Raw genomic sequence first — 12,620 nt, forward strand, 5'->3', positions numbered from 1 at the left:
GTCCACCTCTGAGAGAATGAAATGTTAACGTCTCCAGAGCCTTTTGATTACCAAAATAACCTGTGTATACTGCCCCTCCCTTATCCATCCTTTGTCAAACCTAAACAATATACTAGGAACTAAAATGGAGCAAACTATGTTATGAGCATTTATGAATATGTCACTATTACATAAATAAAATGCACTAATAACAGACCACTTTTCCTGGATCTTAGGTCTTCGTTTCTGAAGGCTCCAAGACCCTGTGAAACTTTGATTAAATCAATGTTCTTCAGGTGGGGGGATTGAACCCCAGGGCACTTGACCACTGAGCCACATCCCCAGCCCTTTTTTAAATATTTTATTTACAGACAGGGTCTCCCCATTAGTTGCATAGGGCCGGCTTTGAACTCAGGAACCTCTTGACTTTTTGTTATAGGAGTTTCAGCTATAACCCTTATTCGACTCCATCAGTTTGTTGCCCACTGTGGGTCAGTTGACAAGGTCTACAGATGAAATCCTGGAACTGCTACTGACAAAAGTCAGCAATAAAAGGAACTCTTTTACCAACTCCAACCCTTCTGAATCTGCCCATAATGCCTGGTTAAGAACAAAAAGTACAAGCTGTCTCTTTCCAAATTCTAGATACCAGGAAAAAAAAATCATTTGTTATTAAATGAACCTGTCTGTTGTGACATTCATATAGTGAGGAAAGGAATCACCCTACTGCCCCAATATATTCTTGCTACTGCATATCTACAATCATGCTGCCATCACTTAATGCAGCAGTAGTCTAGGGGAAGGTCCTAAGAACATGGATAGAGGTTTTATATAGAAAGGCTACTAGGACTAAAGCAATGCTTTTTTTTTTCCATATCTAAAGATTGATTTATTTTTACAAGTGGAATCTAAATATAATAAAGTCTCTACCCTCCATCAGACTCCTGAAAGGAACATTTCAAATGAATTTTTCATTCCACATTTATTAGTATTTAATATGCTTTGCCTAAAAAATTCTGTGGATAAAATACATTTCATGAAATACTTAATGGCCATTCTCAAAGAGCTCATAGTTTAGGAAAGTTGTGAAAATAGCTGTGGATTCTATCAAGAATCACAAACTGTCATCTTCCCATTGATCCTTCACTGATTCATCCACTTAACAAAGTTAGTCTAACACCTACTATGCTTAAAGAAATAAAATGGGAAATATATTTGTCTATTCCCATTTCTAGATCTACAGAAATACAAATAGGCAAGTATATAAAACATTAGAGGAAAATTAAGGCCAAAAATGAGAGATAAAGTTATAAATATAACATACGGGAAATGTTTAAAATGAAAATCATTTAAGCCATTTTATTCTATTCCAGACATGAACAAAATTTAAGACTCAGATTTCTAGCCAGATGGATTTTCATATTGACAATGAAAGCTGAAGCATTTAATCAACTCAAAACTGAATAGAAGTAAGTCATAATAGGCACTTCCATAACTATCTTTAATCATTAAGTTTTGCAGAGAAAATACTCAATCACACAAAGTGTATTATAAAAACTAATAAAGCGGCAAGTTGCATGAAGAAAGCCCCAAATGAGCTGAATACAGAATTTGGGAATAGAGGCTCAGGGCAACAGTCACATTAGTTTCTTCTGAGGCAACATTTGAGCTAAAATTATAAGCTGACTGTATTTATATTACCAGATAATCTATTATGAACTAATTAGTTTATAATCTGTCCACTGATTTCCTAGAGCAGCCATTAAAAGAGGCAAAGCTCTGCTCTACTTGGCTGACCCAAGCTCACCCGATTATGGCAAGAGGAATGAGAAAACTCCAGCTACGTCAGTTTTCAAAGCCTGCATTTATCTTTAAAGGAGACACTACACATTTGGTAAGCCGGTCTTACAGTTTTCACTTATTACTCTAAACTTGCACATGTCTAAGTCCTCTGCATAATAAACTACATGACTCCAGAAGATGTTGCTCATATATACTGCAAAGTGATAACTCTCCCTGGTGTTCCCTTTAACTCATATGCCCATGGGTAGAGGGGGGAAGATCAGTATTTTATCTAAGCGTAAAAAACGAACAAAAACTTAAATCACCAGTTAAAGCAATAAATAAAAAGAAAGGCCAGTGGTTGGGATAGAGTATTGGGGACTGAAACAGAATTGTATTCCAGCATGTATGATTATGTCAAAATGAATCCCACTATTTTAACTAAAATGCACTAATAAAAACATTAAAAAGGGATAAAATTAGTTTAAATATGCACTGGAAGAAGTGATGAAGTCAGAAACCTGAATCAAAATGGAATCTTGATTCTAATAGTGATTTTAGGTTACTCTTTTAGCACCATTCTCATCTATTAATATGGGTATAAAACATCTTTTTATGAGTAGGAATGCTATGAAATAAACCAAAATATGAAAATTACTCTGTAAATAGCTAAGCCTTACTAAAATTTCCAAGAATTTTTCTCCTAGCACTACCTGTGAATTCTGTTTTTTTTCCCTCCAAGCTTACATTTTCATGATATTAACACGTTATTTTACCTTGTATTTATAATTTCCCTTGCAAGACTATGCATACCTCAAGGTTAGTGTACTTCCTACACTAGAACTTAGTAGAAATTCAGTGAACAATTTAACTTTTTAATTTGGTACCAGGGATTGAACTCAGGGGCACTCAAGCACTCAGCCACATCCCTAGCCTTATTCTGGGTGTTTGTTTTGGGGGGACAGTGCTGGGGATTGAACCCAGAGCCTTGTGTATGCAAGGCAGGTATTCTACCAAGTGAGCTACGTTCCTAGCTGAGACAGGGTCTTACTGATTTGCTTAGTGCCTCGCCATTACCATTGCCGAGGCTGGATTTGACCTCATGATCCTCCTGCCTCAGCCTCCAGAGCTGCTGGGATCACAGGAGTGTGCCGCTGCGTCCAGCTGAACAGTTCAACTTTTATTTCACAATTATGTTATTAAGATTACAGAAACAAAGTATTTATAAATTACACTTAACACACTAGATTTTATTCACACATACAGTGAAGTCCCAATTGAAAACAATTACCGACCTGGGGTTGTAGCAAAAAATTAGAGAGCACTCACTTAGCATACATGAGGCACTGGGTTCAATCCTCAGCACTACATGAAAATAAAGTTACTGTGTCTACCTACAACTAAAAAAATAGTTTAAAGAAAACAATTACTTATTTTCCTGGAACACAAGTGGAAGACTCAGTAGTTATACAAACTCCTCTTGCTGGAAAATAGTGACCACCTCCAACCCAGGCCCCACTATGTCACAAGTCTCTACATATCTATTATAATGCTAAGCGTTTGCCAGTGAGAAACTTTCTCAATTATTAATTCCAATACCTGGTACACACTAACTTCTTAAGAGCTGAGCACATAAGAGGGCTGCAAAAAGGTCTGCATTGTATTCACTGAGAAAAACGATTTCTGTGTTTTTAAAGATTAAATAAGAATCAATGCCAAAAATGAATCAAACAATATAATTCCTGCTTTCTTAATCTATTAAAAAGAAATCTCATCTTTCAAATAATAGAGTGTTCCTAAACTGTAAGGACATGCCCAATACTGTGGGAATAAAAATGTGTGTTGGACATGCTGGCATTCACTGGCTTAAGTTTTTCTCTCACTTTTTCAATATATTTTCCCACATGAACAGAGTCAGAAAGTTGAAATCAAATCTTAGCTTGCTACATAACATAGAACAAAGCAAATGCTCATTAGATAACAGCTGATGTTATCAGAGTAAATTTTGTAAAAAGGAAAAAAAATCATACGTGCACCTTCATCCTTTTAAGCTATAAAGGTCCGAGATAAGCGTAGTCAAAGAAACCAGTGTGTCTGTGAAGAGAATGAAACCTCAGAGATAATGATGGAATGAAGAAAACTATGATCAAACAGTAGAAAAGCTGAGACAAAAGCAGCAGACAGGGAGAGGAGGGTCCAAGAGTAAAGCACTTGACGATCAGACTAGAAGCGATGACAAGTCAGAGGAGTTTGCATTTTTACCAGTCACAGGATTTAAGAGAAATAAATATAAATGCCTTCCCAATCCCCAACTCTAGACCTAAATTTCTTTTGAGGCTAAAACTGGCTGGGATCTCAGAGGGCAGAGACTGTTCTATCCAGATAGCCTTTGTCCAGGCTGAGCAGCTGCTTGAAAAGGGAAGGCTTGGCACCCCTAGCCTGTGGTGCTGCACAGCAGGGATGGCGATCCCATCAGGACTTGGTTCATTAACTAGCTAAGCTCCCTAAGCAAAGGGCATCATAACCTGCAGAATGGCAACCAAGTCAGTTTCTAGTTCTGAGACTCCCAAGAAGCTACTTTTTCCAGTTTATGCAGACATTAAGGGGAAGAATCTACGTCAACCAAATCAGAACTGACAAATAACACTAACAATTTGTAAAGTTTTAATAAGTGACGCAACTAGCTTGAGAATCAAGTTGCATCCCTCCTGACAGATCGACTTAAAAATATTCTATCTGAGCACTGTTCAGGGAGCAATTGAATCAAAAGCACAGAAGGTATGTGCTCAATTATCAAACTATGGCATTTCCTACTGGGTTCCCCTTCTAGAAGCTCAGCATACGCAAGGATGGAGTCAAACTTATACCTTGAACTTAAAAATATTCTATCTGAGCACTGTTCAGGGAGCAATTGAATCAAAAGCACAGAAGGTATGTGCTCAATTATCAAACTATGGCATTTCCTACTGGGTTCCCCTTCTAGAAGCTCAGCATATGCAAGGATGGAGTCAAACTTATACCTTGAACTCATCTCTTCTTACCATGTACCTCCTTACCATGTATTTTTGAAATCCCCTCCTTTTGTTTCCCGTAACATATCTGAATGCATGTTTTAAAACCATGGGGAAAATTACATTTATTCCTTCCCAGGTTTCGAGGTTTTTAAGCGATGTTTTAAGTTTCTTTCGTAGTCACTATAAAAATTTAATAACATTAAAAAGTAATGAATCATAAGGACACTGATTGGCAATTAATGACAAAAAAGCCTAACCACTCAAAAAGTTGAGTGTATGCCAATAAGATGCAATTTATCTTTGCAGGCAATAAAGGGGCCCCAGAATCTCAGTAAACAAAAGAGCACACTAATCAATTTTGCAATGAATAGTTCTTATACTGTATACATGACATTCTAGGATACTCAGAAGATGAAATATTAAGAATGCTTCAGAAATTGATATTTTTATTAGGTAAATGAAAATAACTTAGGAAAACAAAGCCCAGAGGGGAAAACATCTATTATTCAAAGGTTTTCACCATTTAAAAACATGTTACCCAAGCATAAAAATTTCCCAAATATCAAAAGAACATCAGGATCCTCCCAAGGAAGCTGAATACTCTATCACCACACATTAACAACCATGAAAAATACCCAATATTTTTGGATCAATTACCTAAATAATGTCTTTTTTTTCTGAATAAAGATGGAAAACAGACTCCATATATCAAGCCTCAGGAAGTACAACATGAAATATGTCAGATAAATTAAACTATAATCCCATCTCCAGACAGTTCAACAGTTTGGTGAAAGCTCTGCTGCCTGACGTATCTTGCTAAAGATGTTAAGCAGTTATGACAGGTGATCACTCCACAGGGAAAAAATAAAGGAACTTAGCTACAGTTATAATTTCAAAGAAGAAAAAAATGAATGTGCCTTATATATCGCTACCGAGACCATAGGCTGAGCAGCACCTCTTCATCTAAAACAGATCCAGTAAGACAGAACAGTAGATGTGTGGAAACTAAATTAATTGAAGGTGAAGGGAAGCTAGGAGGGGAAAAAAATCCTCCCTCTATCTGTGTACAAGAAAAAAAGGTGGGGGCTGGGGTTGTGGCTCAGCAGTAGGGCACTCACCCAGCACATGCAAGGCCCTGGGTTCACTTCTCAGCACCACATAAAATAAAGGCATTGTGTCCATATACAATTAAAAATTTTTTTTAAAAATTTTAATCTGAGAATACAGTAGAAAAGTGTAGAACATTAAACAGCGACAAGAGGTGGGAGGGAAAGGGAGAGAGAAGGGAAATTGCATGGAAATGGAAGGAGACCCTCATTGTTATACAAAATTACATAAGAGGAAGTGAGGGGAAAGGGGGGAAAAAAAGGAGAGAAATGAATTACAGTAGATGGGGTAGAGAGAGAAGATGGGAGGGGAGGGGGGATAGTAGAGGATAGGAAAGGCAGCAGAAAACAACAGACACTAGTATGGTCTACCACGCGGCCTGCGCAGTGGTTTCATTAATGAGGTTCTAGGCATAAAGTAAGTTAGAAGAGATCGAAATAAAACACACAAACCAGTTACCTTATTTATATTGCTAGGTCCAAGACGGCTCACCTCCCTGGTTCCCGCCTCTAGCCGCCCAGCAGGGCAGCGAGGATTACTCTGGGCTAGCAGGAGAGAGAGAGAGAGAGAGCGCGAACACACCTGGGAGTAGCCTTTTATTTGGGGAACAAGAGATTCAGGGGAGAATTCCATCCAATGAAGGTTGAGGGGGGGCTGCACTCCAAGGTCAGGGTCAGTGATTGGGTCTCCAGGGTCAGTGGTCACGCACACCCCCACACAGATGGGCTCTCTCATCAGGAAAGGGTCGACACAGCCAGAGCGCCTCAGGCCCTTAACGGGAGTCACCCAATCACGTGTCAGAATGGCTCCCCACAGTATGGCAGTATGTAAAAATGTGGATGTGTAACCGATATGATTCTGCAATCTGTATACGGGGTAAAAATGGGAGTTCATAACCCACTTGAATCAAATGTATGAAATATGATATGTCAAGAGCTATGAAATGTTTTGAACAACTAATAAAAATATTTTAAGAAAAAAAAGTAGAGTAACTTTCTTTTTCCGTTATTCTGAAAAAAAATTAGTAATTCTGACATTGATCCATTCAGATCATTCAAGAAATATACTCTAATTTTAGAATCATAAAACTATCCAAAGATGGATCTCTCCATGGGCAAATGGTGGGAAATTCAAGATGAGAGTAGAATTAATCCTTAAAATGATAAAATGTAAAGCAACCAGAGTACAAAAGATTTATATCATACTACAGGTAGTTGAGGAAAGATTTTTCTTTAAGCCTCCGCTATCACGATGTATGGCTATAAGCATGTTTTAAAACCACGGGGTTTTAAACCAAGTTCAAGTTTATGATCTAACTCTACCTTCCCCTTATGAATTTAAATTATTTATAAGTGCTAATTCAACCCGTTACTAAAAAACAAAAACCATCTAATCCTTGAAACTGGTCATTTCAGGACAATAAAAATGAAAATGTTCCATCTTCGTCTATGTTAGGGCAACTCATCTTTGAGTTAAAAGAAGGGAACTCCTTTCAAGTCTCAAAGCATATGATTAAAATTAGCAATATGTATAAAGAATTGTAACCCTTTAAGAATTTTACCTTCCAAATCCTTGACCATACTGACTCTTGCTGAAATCTTAACATTTTCATTCTGTATTTTTAGAATGTAAAGGGTGGTGGGGGAGAACAGTTCAACTAATAGACAACACCTGGTATACAGAGTGTATTGAACCACACATTAAAATCAGTGTGCATGCAGCTGGGCCCGGTGGTATACACATCTATTCCAAGCAACCCAGAAGGCTGAGGCAGGAGAATCTCAAGTTCAAAGCCAGCCTCAGTAAATTAGAGAGGCCCTAAGCAATATCCTGTCTCTTAAAAAGTAAAAAGGGCTGGGGATATGGCTCAGTGTTTAGCACCCCAGGTTCAATACCTGGTACAAGGAAAAAAAAAAAACCAGATTTTTTTTCCTTATACACAGATTTAGGGAGGATTTCCCCCCCTCCTAGCTTCCCTTCACCTTCAATTAATTTAGATTCCACAAGTCTACCATTCTGTCTTATTGGGTCTGTTTTAAATGAAGAGGTGCTGCTCAGTTTATAGTCTCAGGGAAATAAAAAGGCACATTTTTTCTTTCTGCTGTCTATTATTAATTTGTCCTACTCTATTGACATCAACTGATAGTATAATTTAACTGAAAAACAAGACAGTTTTGGAATGATGAAACTAATGTGGGTGCTATAAAAAAGAAAATTGAACAAACTGAAGTACTATAAGAGTACTCACTCATAAAAGACATACCTGCTCATTTTGATGCCACATTCCTTGTTGCTTCAGAGACGGGATGGCCCAGATGCTCAGTTTCCCTGAGAAATGAGTGGCTGCAAGGAGGCTTCCTTGTGGTGAAAGGCTCATCTTGAAGATTCCATCCTGTACAAGTCATAAGGTCAGAGCAAAGGCACAAACAAATCTCAGAATCGACAGTCATCAGGGGTGCCATGTTATAAATGATTGTTAGTCCCTGGGAGTTCTACCCACTTCATATGCTTGTGCTCCAGCCTATCCCCTGACCTTAACAAGTTTTTGTCTATTTTATAGCAGCAAAATCAACACAAAACCCTAAACCCAAATATGCAAATATTCTAAAATTATCATGAGTTATCAAAAACTTAAGTTTTTAACAGATTATGAATTCCTTAAAATGCAGACCCACATATGGGAGTGATGGTTAAGGGATAGAGGGTCATTTTCAGGATAATAAAAATTATAAAATTAATAAAACTAAGATGGTTACAAAGTTCTGTGCACACATTAAAAATCAGCTAATTGTATCCTTGAAATGAGTGAACTGTAGTGTATGTGAATAATATAAAGCTGTTCCGAAAAAAAGGCATTAAACCACATGTTTGCTTAATGAAATTTCCTCTAGCTTCCTGCTGACATTAAACCACTAGCTCAAATGTCCATCTGATTTTTTTCTTAATTAAAACACTAATTAAAGCTTTCTACTACTGGCAGTAATATTTAGAGTAGAAACTGTACCTTCTCTCAAATATTGTATTAAAACTTATCTGTCCTTTCTGAGAGGGGATTTTTTTAGTGTCAAATATCAGATCTCTGTACTAAAATGAATTTAAACTGCTTCACTCTCTTCAACTGCCCATCATCTACATGGAATAATTAAAAAGGAGTGATCTGTTTTCTATGCCTTTTGATACACATGCCATATTAAAATGAAAGTACTGAATTCTAGGTTAAACACTCAACATTCTGAATTACTACCTATTTTTAAAGAAATCTCAAATCAATAAAAGGTTATTTTATAACTATAGCTCTTCTAACATCCCAGAATTACATATTAAATATTGCATATTCAAGAATAAATATTACATGCCAAGTACTGTTGTATACTCTGGGAAGTCAGTGAACAAATTCATGCCCACAAAGAGTTTAGTACACATTTTAGCCAACTGATTTTGAAGTCTCATTAAAATAAATTTTTTAATGTATCCTTAAAATTAAGAGAAAAATCATCTTGAAAAGCCTGGTTAACAACTCAGAAAAAAAAAAAACACTGTCAAAGTATGAAAAGAAAATGTAAAAGTATGGAAGACAAAAGTTTTTAGAATAAAACAATTTTCTAAGCCAATATCTTCTATAATACTGATTATTAATAAATCCTTTAAAAGATAATATATGCCAGTGAGACATTGATTATTTAAAGGCATATAAGTTTTGTGTACATTAAACCACAATTTAAAAGAACCTGTAAGCTACTAGTTCTATAATTATGGATATAAAAAATAGATCAACAGCTGCCACCATCATTTATTGTTAACATGACAACCAGTGCCCTTAATGCCCTCAGAGTGTGTGTGTGTGTGTGTGTGTGTGTGTGTGTATGTGTGTGCGTAAAACCTCTGATATTGTGCAATTTTCTATTTACTTCTTGGTTTTGCTAAGAGGAAAAATGAACTAAATATTTACAATATAGTTACTACATAGGAAAGTAGATCCCTTTTAAAAATGTATTAATACTCAAGAAGAAGACAGTGTAACAGAGAAACAATTACCAAACTTGCTACCAAACTTGAGTAATAAAATAGATCATTCCTCGTGAAATAAAAATATATAGCCAGGCATGGTGGTGCACACCTGTAATCCCAGAAGCTCAACAAGATGAAGCAGGAGGATCACAAGTTCAAAGCCAGCCTCAACAGTTTAATGAGGCTCTAATCAACTTAGGGAGACCCTATCTCAAAATTAAAAATAATTTTTTAAGAAGGGCTGGGGAATACCTAATTAAAATAGTTTTTTTAAGAAAGGGCTGGGGATGTGTTTCAGTGATTAAGCATATCTGGGTTAATCCCTAGGGTCCCTTCCCCGAAAAAAGTAATATATAGTCTTGGTTACTTTTAAGAACAATAAATCTTGGTTTCTGTTTCTTCAATTATCCAACTAAATATTTAGACAATAGTCAGAGAGGTTATAGAAAAAGCACTGATTGTGGGCTGGGGTTGTAGCTCAGTAGTAGAGCTCTTGCCTAGCAAGTGTGAGGCACTGGGCTTGATCCTCAACATTAAAGTAAAATAAAGGTATTGTGTCCATCTACAACTGAAAAAAAAAAGCACTGACCACAAGCAGACCTAAGACCAAACCCATTCCTGTTACTATCTACCTAAGTGAACTTGGTAGGCCATTTGTCTTAAATCTTCAATTTCTTCACCAATAAAAAACGGGCATCATGATGCCAGTAATGCCAGTTTCCTGTGAAGTTGTATGGAAAGTGCTGGTCAGAAAGAGTTCATAATTCTTAAGATATTCTCTATGAGCCCTCAAAAGCTCTAAAATTGCTGCACTAAAAATATGAGCTGTAAGTATTTCTAGGCTGGAAACTTATAGGTACAAAATAAGATACATAATATTCAGATGTTTACTGGGAAGTACTGGGTTTAGAATGTTAAATTTGAAAAGTCTTAAAGTTCAAACAGTTAAGGATGCCAGTACAGTATGTTCATAAGCGAGAATGAAAATACAAAGAAATTAATAGTTTGCTTTCCTTTTGTTCCATCACAGAGAATCTTAAAAGTCGAGTTCTATTACAAGAGAATAACCAATAGCACAGGTTGAAACTACACAAGCTGGAGTTCAAAGGAGTTGAATGGGATCAAAGGAAGATGGTCATTTACAGATTGAACAGACTTACTCCTGCCTAATGGTATGCCAAGGCAATTAATAAACACTTTGAATGACATACCAGACAGGATATAGAGAAGAGCTGTGAATATCAAGCCCCCAAATAATTCCTGTTCTAAACATTACTAAACCTATCAGTCCAAATAAAATAAACATGGAAAACAAAACAAACCGATGCATTCCAGTGATGTTGTCTGAGCGTATCCCAAACTCTACTTCTGTTACAAAGCCTTCCCCTTTCTGCCTGAGGAACTATTCCTCCCTTCACCATTAGAACAAGTGTCACCACCAGAGTTGAATGCTCCTTCTGTAATGCTTTGTGAGAGGGCAGGTCACAGAAGGCTCTTGTCTGAGTCTGTCTCTCTACACATAAGGGCATCCTTCTATTCTCTAGCTCCGAGAAAGTGCTTGCTGACTGATGAAATAAATGAATACTGAAATTCCACATTCTCGCTTAATTACAGTCAACAGATTTTTTTAAATGAATATTTTAATTTTATTAAAAATAAAGTTATTATTTAGATAATACTAGGAACAATGAGAAAAGGATCCAGGGAGAAAGGCAAGGTAATGCATCTTTTCATGGTAATGAAAAGACCAATAGAGGCAACACAGTAAATTAGAAAAAATGAACTTCAAGGCAAAAGCCAAGTCATTTAGCCTTGCCTATGTTTCTTTGTCTACAAAATAAAGAAAACTTCATGAAATAATTAAAAATACAGAGCATGGAGGCAGTAAAGATGGTGGAATTAGATGGATACAGCTACCCCAGGTACATGTATGACTACAAAATGGTGTGACTCTACTTCATGCACAAAGTGAAACATTCTGCTCCATTTGAGTATAATGTATCAAAGGATTCTGCTGTACTGTATAACTGATTAGAATAAAATATACATATAAATTTTTTTAAATCCCAAAAATTATAGAAGACAATATGGATTTTATTATGGAGTACCAGATTAGCTTCATTACATTAAAAGTCCTCACAAAATAAAATAAATGAATGCTAACTAGAAAAGAGTTCAAATATGCAAAGGACTAAGAAAAAAAGTGACTTTCTAGACACAAAGAACAGTAAGGGCTTTTGCTCATCACTACAGACAGAACGGCAAATCTATCCAGACTACATGATTAAGCTTAAGTCAATGGCAGAGAAATAGGACCTAAAATTTAAAATATATGAAATACAAATGGTGAAACAGAATGCTTATTACATTTCTCCCCTTGGCTCAGTAAATAAATTGAAGTAGAAAAATCAGGCTATTTGATTCTTCCTATAACAGGAGTAGGAACTGATTCTCCCTTGTAGGTCAAGATTCTTTTGAGAGTCACACCGAGAGTAAATATAACCAGATCCCCTGGAGGCAATTCCGATATGTATTACTAATATTCAGAATGAAACTGTCCAACTCAATTGTCATGGACCATGCTTCTCTAAGTAACAAATCAGTAAAATAAATGATACCTGAAACCCTAAATCAACGTGGCTCCTTCTCATCTCTTGGAACAGTAATGTCAAACTTGAGGATTATTTTTTTTTAGTTTTATGAGAAGCCAACAAAAATGATCTATTGTGA

The 12,620-nt window shown here is 36.3% G+C and overlaps 1 protein-coding gene across 1 annotated transcript in view; it reads right to left on the reverse strand.

Annotated features, from left to right (window-relative positions):
• LOC308640438 (NBAS subunit of NRZ tethering complex-like) overlaps positions 1-12,620 on the reverse strand; it is a gene marked incomplete at its 3' end in the record, with an annotated part of 118,862 nt that overhangs the window by 36,841 nt on the left and 69,401 nt on the right. Inside the window, 1 exon segment of the mRNA XM_081312357.1 lies at positions 8,146-8,274. Within this exon segment, the coding sequence (XP_081168483.1) occupies positions 8,146-8,274 (129 nt within the window).

This window comes from Spermophilus citellus (assembly GCF_964194105.1).
Source record: "Spermophilus citellus genome assembly, contig: SCAFFOLD_58, whole genome shotgun sequence".
Taxonomy (NCBI): Eukaryota; Metazoa; Chordata; class Mammalia; order Rodentia; family Sciuridae; genus Spermophilus; species Spermophilus citellus.